The following is a 21,124-nucleotide window of genomic DNA, read 5'->3' on the forward strand; positions in this document are numbered from 1 at the left end:
ATAATAATAATGGATTCGATTTATATAGCACATTTTTCAATGAACGCATACTCAAAGCGCACAGTGGATCCATTATTCATTCACTCTCACATTCTCCCTCTAGTGGTGGTAAACTACATATGTAGCCATAATTCATATGCATTCATACACCAGTGTGAGTAGCAGCACTGGAGGCAAGGAGGGTGAAGTGTCTTACCCAACGACACAACAGCACATGACTGGGACAGAGCAGGATTCAAACCGCCAACCCTTCGGTTATTGGATGACCCACTATACCATCTGAGCCATGGCCATGCCCATTCTGGTTTTCGTTAGATTGGATTTAGTTTCACATTGCTGTTTGGGTTGTAATTTTTTTTTTTTTTTTTCCAAATTTAGATTCTCACAAATGTACTTACTTGTCCTCATTTTCATCATAATTTATTGTTTAGAAACTGGCTTCATAAATAAATAAATGTATGAATACATAAATACACAAATAACCTGAGTTGACTAACTTCTGCTGAGCTGTTGTCATCACCCCATATATATAGATGCTTCTATGAAACTGGGTTCATTTTGGTATCTGGCACTGTGCCAGCTTTTTTAGACCCAATAATAAAAAGAATTTTAGACCTATTTCCCCCAGGATGCACCTAAGGATGACCTCAGATAAAGCAAAAAAGGTATACTCCTGCTCTGAGCATCCCAAAATTAATGAATTTTGGGATGGCTCAGGACCAAAACTGGGACATGAAAAACTACTTAGGTGTCAGTGCATTTGATCTGGAAACATGGCTTGAAATGGTCTTATATACCATGTATAAATAAGACACTGTGTTAAATGTGTCGATCCTAGTGGTTTTTTTAATCCAGACAGTGGTTTTTCATGAATCAGCAGTTCCAGGTTCGTGTGTAACCCATTATGTCCACCTCGCGTTACAAGCAGAACCTGCCCATTTAACAACAAATCGTGAGTGATTTTGCAACAGCTGTCATTTTTGTGAAACACTCTGCCTTGCATATTTACTTCGAGTCCCAAAATGTACCTGTGAGAGGAATAAAAAGATATTAAAAAAAAATATAGTAGAGCATCATTTTCGTGTCCTTTTTACTGTGTTACTGTGATTTTTGCATAAAAAATAATATTGAAAAAACATAAAAATGTGTTTCATCTGAAAAATAGTTTCTCTTTTATCTCAGTAAATATTTGTTTTTAAAATAGACCCAACATGCTTTCAACTTGCTTCAAAACATTAGTCTACATCTGGTTTGACTTTTTAGCCCCCGTGTCCTGTTTTTAGGGACCAATTACATAGAAGCACCCAATTTACATATCTTCCTTAGACCCAGCAATGCATTTTTGTCCTCTTTAGTGGACAAGAGTTTCACAGCTGTACTTAAAAAAAACAAATAAATGCAGATATTCCTTAAAAAAAGAAAAGAAAAATGCATCTGGAAAACTTTTGCACCATACAACTGAAACTCTACAAATATATATGGGGTAAATGGCTGTCCATCTTAAGAACCCAAGTGAATGAGTGTTTAATGCAGTTGGAATAAATCAAGACACTTACTTACATGTATAAATACATGTATGAAAACTGACCAAAATGATCATAGTATCGTCTTACTTCCACAGAGGCCAATGGTGACCACCAAAAAACTTTTAGAAATCATATACATTGTCCAGAAACACTTCATAATGCTAAGGCTAATGCATAATGCTTTACAAACATAATTGAAAATCAAAATGCTAAATTTCACAGCACTTATTACTCCACCACTGAGAACTAATGGAGACCATCTATAAAAGCCTTGAAAACCACCTGAAACACTTTCAGGAGTACGTATTGGCCTTGGCAATGATCTAAAACACCTAAGAAACGTAAGAAAACCAGACCCAAACAATGCTCCACCACTAGAAGCTGAAAATGTTCATGTTTCTTTTTCAATGAATGAAGTTTAGATTCAGGAGAGAGGTTTATTCAAGACAAAATCACTCTGGAAAGTTAACGACAGTTGTAATGTCCTGCAGCTAAAATGTGAATGTGAAAGCTTTATACCTTTCACTACAATGAACATTCCATGTGTTTGTGTTTGTTGACTCACAGCTTTAGCGAACACTCCCATGAGCTCGGGGAACTGGTGTGTGAGCAGAGCCAGCATGGCTGTGAAGGAGCAGAGGCCAGCTGTGAACAGGATGAAGAAGGGCAGCTCCTTCTTCGGGTAGACTGACACCTCATGAAACACTGCTTCCACGTGGACGGAAATTTGTAAATGCAAAGATGACACACAAACACAAACACAACACAACATTAGATTAGAGCAAACGTTTCCCATTACAAACATGACTCAGAGGGTTCAGCTTGGACTGTGAGTTTCCTAAACCCATCCAGAGTTGGGGTCATGAGATGTGGTCATGATCAGGTGACTGCATCGTTCATACATATGCTGAGAAACGGAGAAGAAAACATCAGTACTGTAGCATGGAGAACATCAACAACAGATTAGAAATGTTGAACATTTATTCTATGGCGTCTTTGATTGCTTATTTATGTCACTTTAAGCTCATTTTAAAAGAACAAGAATAGTTTTATTTTTGAAGAGTTCTTCACCTTTTTGATTTATAGAAGCTGAAAAAGCTCAGATAATTTCCAACCACTAATAACTGTCTTATTTCTTCAACTTCACTCAGGACCCAAAATCTATAAAGCAGGGTTTTAATTGTAAAACCTCAAAAACTATTATGTACTGATAAAACAAACTCTAAACTGAATTTGAAAAAAAACTCAAAGCATAATAAAAATTCTGTGGCTCAGTTGGTAGATCAGGTCCTCTAATGACCAAAGGGTTGGTGGTTCAAATTCTGGCTCTGACTGTCCACATGTTGAAGTGTCCTGAACACCTCACACAGTGAACCCTACATTGCTCCCAGTAGGGCCCGGCAGCGCCTTGTATGGCAGCATGAATGTGTGCATGAATGTGAGGCTTTGCAAAGTGCTTTAGCACCATGAAAGTGTAGAAAAATGCACTATACAATAAATATGATTTATAAACTACTGCTTTTATAAAGTTACAAAAACACAAACAAAAATGCATTTTATTCTTTTGATGTACTTAATGATCTTGGTTTGGATGATAAAATGATTACTGTTATCGCGATATATTTCTATATCCTGACAATTCTATTTTCATCTGTTTGTGTAGGTTCTCAATTGCCCAGGTCATCCTTCTTCTTGGTAGTTTTTCTAGGTCCAGCTTTGGTTTTGCTCTTTTGAAAATGTTTAGTCTCTCATCCAAGAGAGTTCTTCAGTTCTAATAACTGGTGGGGGAAATTGGACTTATAACCCGGGGGGGGGGGGGGTGTTAATCCATATGCTAATGACCTTAAGTGTTAAGGTGTGGCCCTGGGGATCAGGGCCATGGGGGGTATTGTGTGTCAGTTTCAGGGTCGTTGATGAGGGGGTGGGTCGCTGTCCAGATCCTTCAGGAGTAGGTCGTTTGCTTTCAGGTGAGTCCAGGTGTGGAAGGTTGTTGGTTGAAAATTGGAAAATGTTGTGTAAAATGGTGTTATACGTTTGTGATAAATATTGTCTCAGACCACCACCTCTGTTCAAGGAAGGATTTTCCACTTTCACAAAAATGGCTTCTTTTACTCCTCTCTCAAACCATTTGTCTTCTCTGGAAAATATCCTGCCATTGCTGTCCTCGAAGGAGTGTTCTTCAAGGAGTGAAGATAGACTGCAAAGTCTTGGCCTGAGGTGGAGGCTCTCCTGTGTTGAGCCATGCATTTATGGAGGGGTTGTTTGGTTTCTCCTAGGTATAAGTCTGTACATTCCTCACTGCACTTACCAGCAGAGACAACGTTGCTTTGCTTCTCCCTTGGTACTACTGAGAGCCTGTCTCAGGGTGTTGGTGGGTTTGGAATATATCAGGACACTGTACTAGTTGAAAATCCTTCAGAGTTTTTCAGGACTCCCACAATGTATGGAATGACAATGCCTTTTCCCTTTTCTGGCTTGTCCTCTGTGTTGTTCATGGGTTTTTGGTTCCTTGGTTTGGCTTTACATTCCAGCTGTTTTCATCCTGTTGCGTGTTTTACGTGCTTTTTGTCTCCTTGTATCTTTTACTAATAATTTACAACCATTAACTTTCACTCAAGGCCCCAAAACAGTCTTTGAAGAGGAAATATGGAATTGACCTTTACTGTAATGAATATGAGTACAGACTGATAGAAAATGTTTATTTTGAGAGGAAAATGCAGCTGGTTTAACAGACATCATGACTTAGTTCTGGTTCTTGTTGCATTTACTGGACATTGTAGTTTATATAGACACAACTTCATTACACTGATTGTCATTATGATTATTTCATTTTTGGGTGATTCACCCCCCTGTTCATCTAAACCCACCACTGAAAATATTCTGAATGTTAAAATGTAATGTTTCACCTGTGATTTGTCCCTTTAGTTCTTACAGCAACACTAAGGCATGTTTGTGCTTAGAAATAAGTGACACAATAAAAAATACAATAATAACAGTAAACATATAATGTTAATGACAATGAAGCCTTGCCTCCTCAGAATTATTAGATATTTTGTCACACTTTGCTTGCTTCCTTATTTTAGTTACTTTTTGTTTCTTAACCCTCATCGAGCTGAGATTCTGTCTATAAACCTCTGGTGTTTTTTAAAATTTCATCTCCTACTTCTTCATGTCTGTTGATGCGTTTTTGTGCCTTTATACAATTTTATAAAATATTAGTGGCAGAGGCTGATGGAGTCTGGAGGTAAAGCTGTAATTAGGGTCACTGATCACTGTATTGATTAACCTTTAACTAAAGATGTGAGGATGCATTTGCTTCCTAAAGCACCTTGAAATGTTACACAAAGATGAAGTACTACGCTCTTTACTTTGGTTTTCTCCAACAGTTATGAAGAGGTTATTAAGAGCTGATAAAGGTGACAGAAGTTCTTTAAGAAATGGCTGGTTAGAATTAAACTGAAAAATGTGCTCTTTTCGTCCCCAGAAATGTTGTTTTCTACAGTGTCTAAGACTTTAACTGCACTTAATGTGAAAACATTATGCATTAACGTTTGTCATTTAAACCTCAGTCAGTTTAGACACCTTAAACCTCACTTAAACCTGATCTGGATCAAACACACATTTCAACCACAGTTTAACATTAGCCTTATATTCTGAATAAATCACTAATGCTACTCATATTAACATGTCCAGTTTTCTATATCAAACTTACCCTCCTACTTTTTGTTGAGTAATAAATAATTCTACTACTTTATGAACTCACTTGTACATATTTAGAATTAATTTAGTAAAATATAAAAGATGCATTTATTAAGCTACTTTCATTATGCCTATGATTTTATTTTTTTTACTAACTAATTTTTGCCACCAGTGTGTATTTAATAAGTGTTGCCTAGTGAATGGTGGCGTGTTGTTGAGTTTTGTACTGTGTAGACGCTGTAGATTGTGTAGATGGTGTTTTTGTGGTGTAAAGCCTTCATGTCGGGGCGTCTCTTACTGGGTAGCAGCTCTCTGTCAGCCGTCTCTGTGCAGATGGGGTATGGATAGAAGAGGTGACCCTTCTCCAGAGGATATGGGATCATTCTGAATGCTACGGACACACAAAAGACACAGAGATCAACTAAAGACTCACAGCAGTCAGGGTATTATGTAGGAGGACAGTTCAATCTCTGTGGTTTAACATTTCAACATGACTCAAATCATTCACACCAATGAATGAGACCAAAAAACACAAAAAGCAGCACATAAAATAAATCTCGTGTGTGCAGTGTTCAGCAACTTCTAGGAGACACTTATTCCTGATGGACTTTCTTATAACAAACTTTTCTTATAATAAACTGGTCCTGGAATTAACTGACTGTTTTTGCAGACATCTTGATTCTTCTTGATTGTAGCTGCAAGAGTTGAATTTAGGGGGACTAAAAATGCCTTCCTCCTGCTCACTCCTCTCAGTCCAAATCAAAAGGCAAAATATGAGCATATATGAACTTGACATGGTTTCACGTCACTTTCGCTTCTCTTCAGTGTAAAGCCAGGGAGTAGAGTTGTAAGGCCACATCTGACTGGATGTGATTGGACAACACAGCGTCAATCACAAATTTACCAAAACAGTCCAGAGAAGGCGGTAGACCTTGACTTTCCTCTGAAGACTTGAATTAGAGAATGCTCAAGGGATATGATGGGACTTTCACCAAAAGACTAAAAAAACAGAATTAACACTAACTGAAATAACATGTGTGTGTGCTTGTCGTCGTGCATCGGTGTGTGTCTGTATGCTTGTTGTGTCAAAGTGCCATGTTGTGCATCGGTGTGTATCTGTATGCTTTGTTGAGTCGTAGTGCCATGTTGTGCATGCTTTGTTGTGTTGTAGTGCCATGCTGTGCATCGGTGTGTGTCTGTATGCTTTGTTGTGTCGTAGTGCCATGTGTGCATCAGTGTGTGTCTGTATACTTTGTTGTGCATGGCTGTGTACTCACTGCCCTCCCAGGTGCAATGCAACAGTTGAGCGCCCCCTCCACCCGTTTCCAGTGCTGCAGGTGAAAGAAGGCATATGCGATGGCCTCGCTGTCGCCTCTCTTCAGGATGTGTTCTGAGAAGAATCAGACTCTTCATCTCCAGCAGATACTGGACATCAGATGGACAGAGGGACAAAGACAAACAGACAGTGAGGAATCCATACAATAAGCCACATTTTATATCACATTTATAGTTTTTTGACTAATTATTTTCTAACTTTTGTTCATTTTTTTTCATTATTCTGTTAATTTTTGGTCAATTTCGTTCATTTTTATTGATCGAATCTTCATTCTAACTAATCTTCTTTTTTCTTTCCTTCTTTTTCTTTTCAGGAGCAGGAGAAGAACATTTCCAGTCATCTGAAGCACAACTCAGATGACTAAATCTACTTTTGATATTAGTTAGAACTTTATGATGATATAATAATAATAATAATAATAATAATAATAATTATTATTAATTATTTATTATCCTCTATTATTATTATTATTATTAGGCAATGGCTACTGTCACAGTACCGTGGCATGAAATATCCGTTTGTCTATTGCCACAGACCAATCAAATGTTAGCATTTGGGAGCCATGAACTCATTAGCCTCTTGTTGCCACAGTACTGTGGTGATCAATGCATTCTTCTGTGCATTTTGCTACCACAGTACTGTGGCAACTGATGGAAGAAACGACAAATTAGTGATAGCACATAGTATAGAATAGGAATTATTGTTCTAAATACTCTATATGTTGTTTTATGGTGTTCTTTCGTCTGAGCAGTCAGTGAGGCTGGAGAAGGTGAAGGAGGAGCTACATGTTAGATGTGACAGTGTGCCGTGTGACTCAGTTCTGTGTCAGTTCAGTGTACTGAGTGCTGTGGTCCAAATTCTGCACTCTGAATGTTGTCCCAGTGGCTGATTGATATCAATGTTCGATTTACATACTGGCGCTCTTGGAGAGCAACCGGCATCTGTGGGGACCCCACACTTGCACCTTTTTGAACTGCTGCTATCGGGCAGACGCTATAGGACCATTCTCCAGCCACACAACCGGGTTAAAGAAACAGTATCTAAACCAAATAAACACTATACTATTCTATTTATTATCTTCTATTGTTTACTTAAATGAAAAAAGCACAAATAAAGAAACACTATGAAAAGTTGAATTCATTGATTGTTGTGTTACTCTCTCAGTTGTCCTAGTAAATGGATATTAAATCACCTCTTTTTTTTTTTTTTTTAAATAAGTAAATAATTAATAACTAAATTTAAAAAAAAGGGGAGGGGAAAGGGAATTACATTGTCTCAAAAAAATCCAAAAACACTTGCCATTTATTATAGAATTGGTTCGAGTTTCCTCGCTTCAAATATCTAATTTTCTCTACTTTTAAAAAAGACATAACTTCATTAATCCATTGTGTATTGGAGGGGGATATTGTAGATTTCCAATTAAGGAGGAGGTGGCGTTTAGCAATCAGGGAGGTGAAAGCTATCACTTCTAACTCTTTTACAGAGTATTGAGTATACTCTTCCGGGAGACCAAAAATAGCAATGTGTGGTGAAATGTCATAGTTTTCAAAAATACCTTGGACATGGTGTTGAAATAACTGACCAAAAATTGTCAGGGCCTGGACAAGAAAAAAACGTGTGTGAGATTGCAGGGTGAGCCTCCACATCTGTCACAGATATCTACTGTATTTGGAAAGATCTGAGCCAGCCTTGTTTTTGAATAGTGACATCTAAACACAACTTTGAACTGTATCAAAGTCAAACGGGCACAAATAGATATTTTATGAATGACTTTCAATGCAGATTCCCACCAATGCTCCTCAAAAACCAGTCCTAATTCACGCTCCCAAGTTTCTTTTGTATTCGAGGTTAAATAACCGTCGTATGACTGAATAGTGTTATAAATTTTCAAAATTAGAGACCTATGTAAAGAATTAAGTTGCAAGAGTTCACCCCATGATTGTTCAGGTGGAAGATGGGGGAAGTTGGAGAATAGAGATTTTGCACAATTCCTCACCTGGAGAAATCTAAATAGATGGGAGGATGGAAGATTGAATTCAGTAACCAGGTCTGTGAAAGAGCAAAATACCCCTTCCTTGTAGAGATTCTTAAAACATTTCAGTCCCTTATCTTGCCATAAGGAGAAAGTGGGATCAGTAAATGCAGGTTTAAACACAGGATTTTTTAACAGTGGGGTTAAAACCGTGGGAGCAGTAAATTTAAACTGTTTCCTGAATTGAAACCATATCTTAAGGGTAGCAATAACTACAGGGTTGCAGGTAAAGCCAGAGGGATTTGCTATGATTGGGCCAGTTAATAAGGCAGAAAGAGAGACAAGTGGACATGACTGTGTTTCCAGTTGACACCAAGGTATATAGTTGACTTGGACCAGCAATGCCATTTTAACTATGTTCGCCAGCCCAATAATAAAATTGAAAATTAGGCAGAGATGGCCGCCATAGAACTTACAATTCCGAAGAACTTTTTGTCTGATTCTGGGTGTGTTTGCCATCCCACAAGAAATGACAGATAGTTGAATCCAGTATTTAAAAAACTTTTTGGTAAGAATATAGGCAAACACTGAAACAAAAACAAAATTTTTGGCAGAACATTCATCTTGATTGTATTTATTCTCCCAATCAAAGAAAGTGGGAGGGAAACCCATTTTTGAAAGTCTGCCTTAATCTCAGCTATAAGGGGAGAAAAATCTTCCAATAAAGAGATTTGAAAGATCTGGCTATGGTAACCCCAAGCTACCTAATCCTGAAGGGCTCAATTTGAAAGGAATGTCAGATTGGGAACGTTGCATAGCTAATTTATTGACAGGATACATTCGCTTTTGTAACATTAACTTTATACCCTGAAAAAAGTCTGAATCTATGAAAAATGAGATAAAAGCAGGGCACGCTTTGACTGGATTCACTACATATAGCAATAAAATCATCGGCGTATAGTGACAACTTGAATTCTGTACAGGTCCTGATAATACCATTAAAGGTGAGAGAGGTCCTCAAATAAATAGACAAGGGCTCTATTGCGAGTGCAAACAAGAGGGGAGACAGGGGGACATCGCTGTCTACAACCTCTATTTAACAAAAAATAACTGGATTGAATGTTATTTGGTGGTAATGTTAGCACAAGGATATGTATAAAGAAGACGTTTCCATGCTATAAATTTTTCACCAAACCCGAATTTAGCTAAGACTGCAAACAAATAACTCTATTCAACTCGATCAAACGCTTTTTCGGCGTCAATTGATATACTGCTTCAGGCGTAACTGTTGATTCTTTTGAGTAGATTACATTTAACAGAGTACGAACATTATAATAAAGCTGACGCCCCTTTATAAAACCGGTCTGTTCCTCAGAATAATTGTTGGTAGAACCCTTTCAAGTCAACGAGCCAAGGCTTTTGCAAGAATTTTTGAATCTACATTCATTAAAGAAATTGGTCTATAAGAGGTGCAACAATCAGGATCCTTGTCTTTCTTTAAAAGAACACTAATAGAGGCTTGTCTCAATGTGGGGGGGAGAGAACCGAGAGACAGAGCTTCTTCATAAACCGAATAAAGTAATGGGATAAGATTGGCATGAAACACTTTAAAGAATTCAACCGGAAACCCATCAGGTCCCGGGGCTTTGTTATTTTGCATGTTTTGTAAGGCTGAATTTAGTTCTTTAATAGTGAATGCAGAGTCTAACTGATTATTTAATTCTGGATTTAAGGAGGGAAACTGAATTTCGTCTAAAACATGTGCATGTCAGCTAAATCACCTCTAAACACTAGGTTTAATCATCAGTTATTGCACACTTCCTCTACACTTTGCAGTCATCTCCATCCTGCAGATTTTGTAAAAACCACAACAATTATGGAAAACCAATATTTCAGATCCGAAACACTTGTGGTTAAAGTTAAAATCCGGCTCATTGTTAGCGCAAGAGGTTGTGAGCCTCACTTTGGGGACGTGGGGGTTGAATTCCACTGCTCTGTGGATGGCTTCTACTGCGTTCATCTCTGCTGTGCTCAGCCCTCGTCTGGATGCCGCCTCTGGAGAGAACCTGCAGACACAAGTTACGGAGGTTAGAAGAGTCATCTGAGACCCACAAGGAACACCCTAATTTGGACCTGAAGAGTGTTCATGTAGTCAAAACTATGAAACCAGGTCAGCCTTTTAAGTCTGTTTACAACTACAGGAGTCAAATGCATAGATTTATTGTGAAGTTCATAGTTTTTCAAGAAAATCTTTTCCATCTGTTCTACTGGAGTGTCCTTGGGTACTATTGTTTTGGAAAGAGGTGATTAAAAACCTGGGCGAGTGGATAAAACAGGAGAGTCTAGACTGGCATTGACTGCTTTTATTCTGGCACATAGGTGAATTCCACATATTCCACAGATGACAGACACTGCTCCTTACTGTTCGCCAATTGCCAGGGTGAACAAGTCAGATTTGTACCCACCAAACATGGATGGATACAACATATGACGCAGATGACACTCATAAAAACGGAGGGTTATCAGGATCTAAATCTTGTGGACCAGGTCTCAGACAGACAAAGGCCTCATGTGCACATGATACAGACCTGCAGAAACATCTCAAACTAAATCTGTCTGTATTCCACCATTGGTTAAATGACGTACAGTGATGATATGTAATGTATGATTGTGTTTCAGCTGAAAACTGAAACAGTTACAGGTGATGAGCTCATTCTTGTGATTTTAAGGTATATGTTCCATTACATGCATCTGGATCTGCAGTGGAATATCAATATATATTATCAGATCTAGAAAACTAAACCACTGGATGTATCTGCAGATTAGACTCCTTCCTTTGCCCTACAAGATTTGGGGTTAAAGGTCAATTTATGGGTCTATAAAAACCAACAGGAGCTTGAAAATCCATTGATGGCATCTTGCATTTTGGTGTTTTAAGGGCTATATTGCAGATTTTTTTAAAGACATCATTATATATAACATTTGCTAGCAGATTAGATCTTCCCGTATTCTCTCTAGTACTAATTCAGTGTCTGTGCACAATATATGGCTTTGTAGATCATATTTGATGTTATGCATTATTTTATCTGACCTTTTTCAGTTTCTAGAAATTAAAGTTTTCCTCATAAAGCCTGAAAAGCTGAAAAATCTATTTATCTAAATTAAGATCCTAAAACACTCACTGTAAAACTAACTACGGCTAAACTGAAATCAAAAATCAAACTAAACAGCTATATAATAATAAAATTTAATGAAAACTTCTAAATTGTAATCATTCTCTTTGACCCACAATGCTAAAATAAAACATAAAGGATGTTTTATTCTAAAACTGTCAATGTCATGGTGAAGTATTCTCTTGTTGAATATTTCATTTTTAATATTAAATAAGCAAGCAGGAACCTGACGGCGTCATTAGGTAGACCTGGATCAAGACTTCACTCCCTGTTAGTCCACCTTTCTTCAGGTCTGCTCTCATTGCCTCTGAAAACTATCCCTAGGCTATTCCCAGCTCTGTTTTACTCTGTTTTCTTAAGTAGCAGTGCAGGTATGTGAGCATTGTGATGGCGAAAAGCGATACTCACTTGTCCGATACCGCCCTGGCTTTGAGCAAGGCTGCTGTGTAGCATATTGTTGCAGATTTGGGTAAACTAATATCTGTGGAGACATGAAGCAGACGTGAGGATGTAGTGAACATTTGTAATTACAGTCCCAGATGACAGTCTGAGGGGAGGTTTGCGGGTGGACGAGGGAGTTTCATTGCCGTGGGCTAGTTGTTACCGTCGTCTCAGTTATCTAACAAATATAACCTGTAAACAAACCATGGCTGTACTCCAGCCCAGGGGCCGTCACCATCATGAAACCGTAGCTGACAATTAATTCTCATAAAAGCTGCAATTAAAGACCGAAGAGTATTATATGAACGGAACAACTGTCCATTTACACACATGCTGCAGAGATAATGAAGATGATGATACAGGATTCAATCCCTCCAGGAGAATAAAAAAAATTCAAAGCAGCTTTTCTGGAAAACTGTGATTTATGGTGCACTGTTTGTGAAAATATCCAATTAGTTGTAATTTAGTTTTCAAAGTTGAGGTTTTCCAGTAATAGTTGCAGGTTTCCAACCCAACACATGGCAAATTTGTAAAGAGAATTAGTAAAGAAAAAATGAGTATATGCACATTTCCATCCAATGCTGTTATTATTAAGAAATGGTCATGGTGGTTTCAATTGGTTCCAAATACATGTTGTGTTTCATTCAGTAATATAGAAACAAGAACTGTCTGAAACGACCCTCTTTTTGGATATGCCATTTCTGTTTCCATTTAATATCATAGCCTAGATCATTCACAGTGAAAACAGTGAAATCATCAACGTGAAAAAAGTTGCTGGTTGCCAGATAAACAGAGTAGAAGTAGTAAGACAAGCAAAAAAAGAGTAAGATAAAACCTTTTTTGGATTCACACTTCACAGTCTAGTCCCCAAAGGCCTGAATGAATACTGACGTGAAACCTTTTAAAGTTTCACTATGATCTGAGGTTTTCTCTACAGATATGGATTTGAAGAGCTGGTGTGTAAACAAATTGTTATGAATGTAATTCACTGATGTCCAAACTTCTCTGCACCTACAGTCCCATAAGAACCCCAGTAGTACTCAGAAATATTAAACTACAATGGCCAAGCAGCTCCTCCATATATCCGTTTTCTCAAATTATATTTCTTTTTTTTAATTTATTTAGTACAAACGCTACAAAGTGTGTTCTCACAATACTACATATAATTACAGAGATGATCCATATATGTACTTCCTGACAGATATTAGGTTTATCCACTTTATCTAATGTCCATATATTCTTTTTTGTGTATACAGTATTTTTAGAACTGTGCGATTAAGATCTTTCTTGGTTCCCAAAAACATACATTGTGTACATTATGTACACTAACTGCTTTTTTCTGAATTATTTCTGTGAATTCAAATCAGTTTTACTAATGCAGCGCCAACCACAACACACTTCACAAATTCAGGTTAACCTCAAATGTAAATTATGTGTACACTTGTGATATCCTTGATGACAAGACTGGTAACAGCAAGGGATTTCAACACGTAGTTGAAATAAACCTTTATAAAAATAATCTAAATCTATTAAAATCATCTATTAAAAATATACGCTGTAATCTGATCAAAAGGCTCGGGGATGTAAATGTGAAAGATGTGCTCTATCTTATAATGAAGACATGCAGCTAGTGGGTTTTCTTTCTTTCTTTCTTTCTTTCCTTCCTTCCTTCCTTCCTTCCTTCCTTACCCAGACCTCTTTCTACCCAGCCACTTCCTCTTGGGGGATTCCAAGGCATTCCCACACCAGCCAAGAAATGTAATCCCTCCAGCGTGTCCTGGGTCTGCTCAAGGGTCTCCTCCTGGTTGAGCATGCCCGGAACACCTCACCAGGGAGGTATCCTCACCAGATGTCTGAACCACCTCAGTTAGCTTCTCTCGATGCGGAGGAGCAGTGGCTCTACACTGAGCCCCTCCCGGATGGCTGAACTCCTCACCCTATCTCTAAGGGAGAAGCTAGCCAACCTGTGAAGGAAACTAATTTCCACCACTTGGATCCGTGATCTCATCCTTTTGGGCACTACCTACAGCTCATGACCATAGGTGAGGATAGGAAAGTAGACCGACTAATCAATCAAGAGCTTTGCCTTTTGGCTCAGCTATGTCATTACCACAACAGACCGGTACAGCATTGCAATACTGCCAAACGCTGCCCCTATCTGCCTGTCGATCTCTTGTTCCATCCTTCCCTCACTTGTGAACAAAACCCAGAGATATTTAAACTCCTCCACTTGGGACAGCACGTCTTCTCCAACCCGGAGGGCCATCCACCCTTTTCTGACTGAAGACCATGGCCTCAGACTTGGAGGTGCTGATCTTCATCCCAGCTGCTTCACAGTTGGGTGTGAACTGTCCCAGTGCAAGCTCGTTTTTATTCCACAAAGCAGCTAAATCTGTTAAGAATCAAACTCACAGAAAGATCTTATATCAAAATGCACAAGATGCTGAGAGGTGTCAGGAACAAGATGAAAAAAAAAAAAAAAACAACTCCAAATGCTGTATCTTTCAATGTTTGATTGACTGTTGTGATGGTGGACAAATCTGCATAAAAGTTTCAGTGACTGATTATAATAGCCTTAATTTCTACAATCACAACTTCCTGGAGGGATTGACTCAGTGGCACGAACACAGATAAAAGATGCATTGGTGTTTGACTTTAAGACTTTGCAAACCAAAGACAAAGAAATATACAGCAAACCCTCACAGATATAAAGCACAGAGAAGTGACATTAAAAGTGTACTGTCAAACCTAAAAAGGCCAAAACATTTAAAATATAGTGATACACTGGAAACAAAGACAAAAAGTATAACTAAACCAAGTGCAAACTCTTACTTGAACTACACTAAAGCAAAAGTAAGTGAGGAAACCCACTTTTAAACAAAAAAAACTAAACAGAAGATCAAAACAAATAATCAAAAATTACTCAAACTAAAAGGTAATAAAAATCTTAGGTGAACTTCAAGCCTCTGTAAAGATGTTTTCAGGCAGTACATGCAGAGACTGGACTAAAACCGATGAATTCCATGCAGCCTTCGCCCTCAGACTGTGACGCCTCAGACTCTTATTTGGTTTTCGGATGGGAATAAAGCGAACGCTGTCCTCACCGTCATACTTGGCCAGAACGGCCTGGACGTCGGCGTAGTTTTGGAGTTCTAGTAGAGACTCCAGCAGGTTCTCATGGATGTTGAACATACTGAGGAGAGGGAACTCCTTCATTAACTGGAAAACACACAACTGTTGTTATATGTAATACCGGACAAGGGGCTACACACGCAAACAATAATGTTCAAGTGCTGGGATGTGTCTGTTCAAGTCTGTTGTGTTGTGTCTGGTCGCCATGTACTTACATCTCTCATCATTTTAACGGCCTCTCGTGTGCGACCCAGTTTTCTGGAGCACATGGCCAGCCTCCTCTTTATGTACACCAACACATTAGTGTCTCTTCCTGAGCAAAGATATACAAACAAATGTCAACACAAACAAAGCAGGAAGCACACGTGTTACTACGTTCTGTTGCAAAATGTTTAAACTCGGGGAAACATATGGAGACAGGTGACGTATTAAAGGAAGTAAGCTGAATAAATGATGAGAAGAACATGTTTACTGGTGGAATGGATGGTAAACCAGTGGTCAGTTAATGCTCCATGATGCTCTGTAGCATCAATAAAATTCAAATAAGACCCTGTTTAAGGTGGAAAAACCAAAAGATCCAAGTCCAGCTTCTCAGTTGGTGGGTTGTGGACTCATTATGGAATACAAAGATGGTCATAAAAATCATCTTTTTCAGCTTCACACTCAGGCAAATTTATTGTCTTCTCCAGACCTAAACTTACCAAAACATGTCACAAGTTGTCATAGACTCGAAAACACTCTTTGAATCTTCTTCTTTTTATTTTCTTTTTGTACCTTTTACTTTGTTTTAATGTCCTTTTTGTTTCAGTTTAATCTTCTTTACATTTTTACTTGTTTTTTGTCATGTTGTATCTTTATCGTTATGTCATTTTTGTATTCTGTCTTTACAGCTCATCTCTGTCCTCTGTATCACATGGCTAAGGTTGAATAAAGTGTTTAAGAGAACACTATATGCTTTAATAGGAAGTAGAACACAAAGTAATATTTACCACTTCACCTATCATGTTATTGCTAAATATTTTATATTGTATATTTATATTTGAGTCCCCAATCCTAACTTGGGGAACTTTGGGTATCTTTGGGAGACACACACACACACACACATATATACATACATATACATATATATACATAAACACACATATATATACATACACGTGCATACATATATACACACACACACACACACACACACACACACACACACACATACATACATACATACATATACAGGGTGGGGAAGCAAAATTTACAATATTTGAGGCAGGGATTGAAAGACAGTGTATGACCAATTAGTTTATTGAAAGTCATGAGAATTTATTTGCCACAAGAAAATGTCCATAATAGAAATGTTTTTATCTATGTGTCCTCCTTCTTTCTCAATAACTGCCTTCACACGCTTCCTGAAACTTGCGCAAGTGTTCCTCAAATATTCGAGTGACAACTTCTCCCATTCTTCTTTAATAGTATCTTCCAGACTTTCTCGTATAGTTTTGCTCATAGTCATTCTCTTCTTTCCATTATAAACAGTCTTTATGGACACTCCAACTATTTTGAAATCTCCTTTGGTTGTGACGAGTGCATTCAGCAAATCACACACTCTTTGACGTTTGCTTTCCTGATTACTCATATGGGCAAAAGTTTCTGAAAAGGTATGGATAATAGTGTTAGGTATGATTATGACATCAATATATATTTGGTTTCAAAACAATGACGTAGTGCCTGCTGAGAAAAACAACTAAATGTTCATTGTACATTTTGCTTCCCCACCCTGTATATATATATATATATATATATATAATATATATATATATATATATATATATATATATATGATCAAAATCTTAAGACCAGTTGAAAAATTGCATGAATTTACATTTTGCATTTTGTTGGATTTTAAAAGGGTTCAAAGTAGGTTTCAAAATACAAAAAGAAGAAATGGGAGTGAGACAAAATATTTTTACCTCCGCCAAGGAGGTTATGTTTTTGCCAGGGTTTGTTTGTTTGTCTGTCCGTTAGTGTGCAACATAACTCAAAAAGCTATGGACGGATTTGGATGAAATTTTCAGGGTTTGTTGGAATGGGATAAGGAAGAAATGATTAAATTTTGGTGGTGATCGGGGGTGGGGGGGCCCACGGGGGGGGGGGCCACTGATCAGCCTTGGCGGAGGTCTGCGCTCTCCGAGTGCTTCTAGTTTGAGTAAGCAATTTATTGAAAACAACAAATAAACTGAAATAGGCTGTTAATCAGCCGATCAAAAGTTTAAGACCACAGTTTTTAAAAGCCAAAATCTGTGCAAAAATGTGGATTCTGTGTCATTTTCTGTCAGGTATTCACATTGTCATGACTTCCTGATGGCAAAGGCAGAAAAGCTTTCTCTCTTTGAACGTGGTCGGATTGTTGAGCTGCATAAGCAAGGACTCTCGCAACGTGCCATCACTGCTGATGTTGGATGCAGTAAGACAGTCATTTTGAATTTCTTATAAGATCCTGAGGGTTATGGAACCAAAAGTCAGCTGTTGGACCCAAAAAATTTTCACCAGCGCTGAGGTGGAGGATCTGATTGGCTGTCCATCAAGACATGGGATGATCCTCGACCCAAATTAAGGCCGTTACTGGTGCCGACTGCAGCCCAATAACCACCAGATGGCATCTGCCAGAGAAGGGCTTTAAGAACAAAAAATGTCTTCAATGGCCTTGTTTCCTTCAATGCCACAAAATTGCCCATTTGGACTTTGCAAGAAAGCACCAATGTCCCGGACATTGAAAGGTGGAAGAAAGTTTTATTCTTCATGAGAAAAAAATTCACCTTGACGGTCCTGATGCTTCAAATGTTACTGGCATGACAAGGAGATCCCACTTGAGATGTTTTCTAGGTGGAGGGGGCACCATCATGATCTGGGGTGCTTTTTCCTTCAGTGGCACAATGGAGCTACAGGAGATGCAGGGGCGTCAAACGGCGGCAGGCTATGTGGAGATGTTGCAGGGGGCATCCCTCATGACAGAACAACGCTGCAGTTCACAATGCCCACCTGGCAAAGGACTTCTTCCAGAGGAATAACGTCACTCTTTTGGACCATCCAGCATGCTCCTCTGATCTAAATCCAATTGAGAACATTTGAGGATGGATGGCAAATGAAGTTAACAAAAATGGCCATCAGTTCCAGGCAGTGGATGCCCTCCGTAAAGCCATCTTCACCACTTGAAGCAACATTCCCACTAGCCTCCTGGAGAAAGTCCCATAATAATAATAATAATAATAATAATAATAATAATAATAATAATAATAATAATAATAATAATAATAATAATTTAAAATAATAATAAATAAATAAATAAATAATTACAATAATAATAATAATAATAAAGCATGCCAAAACAAATTTTTGAAGTGATCAACAAGAACAGTGGAGCTACTCATTCATTACTGACTCCTTTTTTGAAACTTTTATTTCTATTTTAGGGGGGTTCAGGGTTTTTTGAGCTGTGGTCTTAAACTTTTGAACAGCCTATTTCAGTTTGTCTGCTAACTCAGTTTTTTTTGTCTCACTCCCATTTCTTCTTTTTGCATTGTGAAACTTTCCTTGTCACCTTTTTAAGATCCAACAGTGTGAAATGTGAATTCTTGCAATTTTTCAACCGGTCTTAAAATTTTGATCAGAAGTACTATATACACACACACACACACACACACAGTAGATGCGTATAAGTATATGAGTATATCAACACAGATGTCATCTTCTTGGTTTCGTGGGACTCGCAGGAAGAATTGGGAAAACGTTTTCTGGGTCGTTAAAAAAAGACCTACCTACGGCAAAATCAGAAGTCAGTTAAAGAGCCATTTCCCATCTTTCGTTTACAGATTTAAAATGAAACACAGGTCATTTTCTGTTTTTCATTTTTTTATTTCAAAATGGAAATCTTATAGGTCTTATACATGGACCTAAAAGTAATAAGTGTCTATCACTGACCGCACCTGTTGTTGTCTGCCCTGCTCCATCTGCTACTTTCGGCTCCACCCACTTCCACCCCTCCCCCACAGGCAATGCAGGCCTGTACCGTAAAGTGTTATACAGCAATGGATAGCTCAGAATCTCAGCTTTCTGATGCTATTTTTGTGGATAATGCAAACGATTCAAGGAGTTACAGTAATTTGAATGCTGTCAATTGCAAAAAGTAGCACTGGTGATACAATTGTCTAAAAAGGGTTTGAATCCTTCCTGTGTTTTTAGAACAGACCCCTCCATCACGAGGGACTATGCTTTGTCAGATTGGTGTCATCAACCCCATCCACTACCACAAAGCCTGTTCTGTCTTTCAACACTCGTCTGTGGATTACTGTGGGTTTTCGCAGTCCACTCACTGTGCTGGGCTTCGTACTGTGTACCGTGGTGCTGCAGCTGCTGACTGCGGCGATAGCAGCTCTCTCCGGCTTTTAGTGCCTGTTTAAATAAACGCTCGGCCTCCATGATGGTGGTGGCCTCCTCCTCTGCGAGCAGGATGTATGCAGTCGCACAACTACAAGACAAGAGAAGACAGGATGAAAGAACAAAAAGTTACTCTCTTTAAATTTAACCTTTCTTCAGTGACTTATCTCCATTTATTGTAATATTATCTCCTTTTTTTTTGCACTTTTCAGGTATTTTCCTACATTTAATTTACCTAATCATGTAGATAGATTAAAATTGAGGGTTGTCATATCAAAACAGAGAAAACTGATTAAAAAGTGACTTTTTCAGCAATAACTGAACCAAAAACAAGTGTGTCCATCCACGGTCATTTGTCAAACTCTATGGGTTTTACTGGTGAATCAATGTTGTACAAGATGACGGTGTTAACACGTTCACTACGGAGCCTCTGAACGTCCAATTGGGTCATTTCTGATGACCATGAAAAGATGACAAACTGCATTTTACACCAATTACTGACATGTACTGAAAGGATTAGTGGATCAGCAGGTATTTAACACATCAGTAGATGCTTACGGTCAACAGTGGATGTTTGAGTCTTTATGGGTTAAACAACATGCTATCTCATTATAAATCGACCAAACAGGTTTACCTCTGAGTTACTGCTTTGATATGAGGCCATAACATTGTATTTGTAGTCATAGACAACAGTAACAGTAAAGACCTAGAGCTGTCCTCCTGCAGGAATGATGCAGTTACCCAGTGGACCAAACAGACGAACCTTCCCTGTCAGGTGTGTTGGTCTGCTAGTCTGAAGTGTGGACTTTTGGGAAAGTTGAGTTTTACATAACAACCCGCCCATATATTCTTTTAGACTCAGAAATGATTGAAAGAAGAGTTGGTGTCGGAGTAGTTGGTTTGTGACCTGTTGATGGTGCTTGAGGTGCATTAAAATTTGTAAGAGACCTGTTAACTGCTGTAAACAGAACATAAATGCAGGCTCATCCACAGTGCACCCTGGTGAATGTGGCTGCTGCAGAAAAAGATTAAAGCCTCCAAGGTTGTTGATTTTAATAAATGTACTGTAGAGAGTGGAGAATACACTCAGAGAGTGTAGACAAAGCACTAATAAAAACATTTACTCATGTACAGCAGTGTTGTTTCTCATTACTTTGCTAAACTGTCATCACTGTCTGTTCATAGACATTCAGGTCAGTTGTTTCACTAAAATAAAATAAAATAACAAATAACTAGCAAATGTCACATACTGAAGTCTCATTTCTTTCCAACTCTGCTGCTCAAAGTGAGAACTTCTCCTGCTGTAAGAAAATTAGAAAGCACTCAACTGTTTGATTCAAACAAAACACTTCAGAGGCACCATTCAGGTTTAGGTCTGAGGTTTAGTGAAAACAAGCTCTTGAAATACTCAGCTCCA

The 21,124-nt window shown here is 38.3% G+C and overlaps 1 protein-coding gene across 1 annotated transcript in view; it reads right to left on the reverse strand.

The window, feature by feature from the left end:
• The window catches only part of LOC115420820 (suppressor of tumorigenicity 7 protein homolog), an 87,894-nt gene that overhangs the window by 4,908 nt on the left and 61,862 nt on the right, over positions 1–21,124 (reverse strand). The window contains 10 exon segments of the mRNA XM_030136366.1: positions 2,092–2,231; positions 5,524–5,616; positions 6,503–6,526; positions 6,529–6,620; positions 6,622–6,650; positions 10,497–10,599; positions 12,115–12,187; positions 15,252–15,366; positions 15,495–15,592; positions 19,644–19,798. Of these exon segments, the coding sequence (XP_029992226.1) occupies positions 2,092–2,231; positions 5,524–5,616; positions 6,503–6,526; positions 6,529–6,620; positions 6,622–6,650; positions 10,497–10,599; positions 12,115–12,187; positions 15,252–15,366; positions 15,495–15,592; positions 19,644–19,798 (922 nt within the window).

This window comes from Sphaeramia orbicularis, chromosome 6 (genome assembly GCF_902148855.1).
Source record: "Sphaeramia orbicularis chromosome 6, fSphaOr1.1, whole genome shotgun sequence".
NCBI lineage: Eukaryota > Metazoa > Chordata > Actinopteri > Kurtiformes > Apogonidae > Sphaeramia > Sphaeramia orbicularis.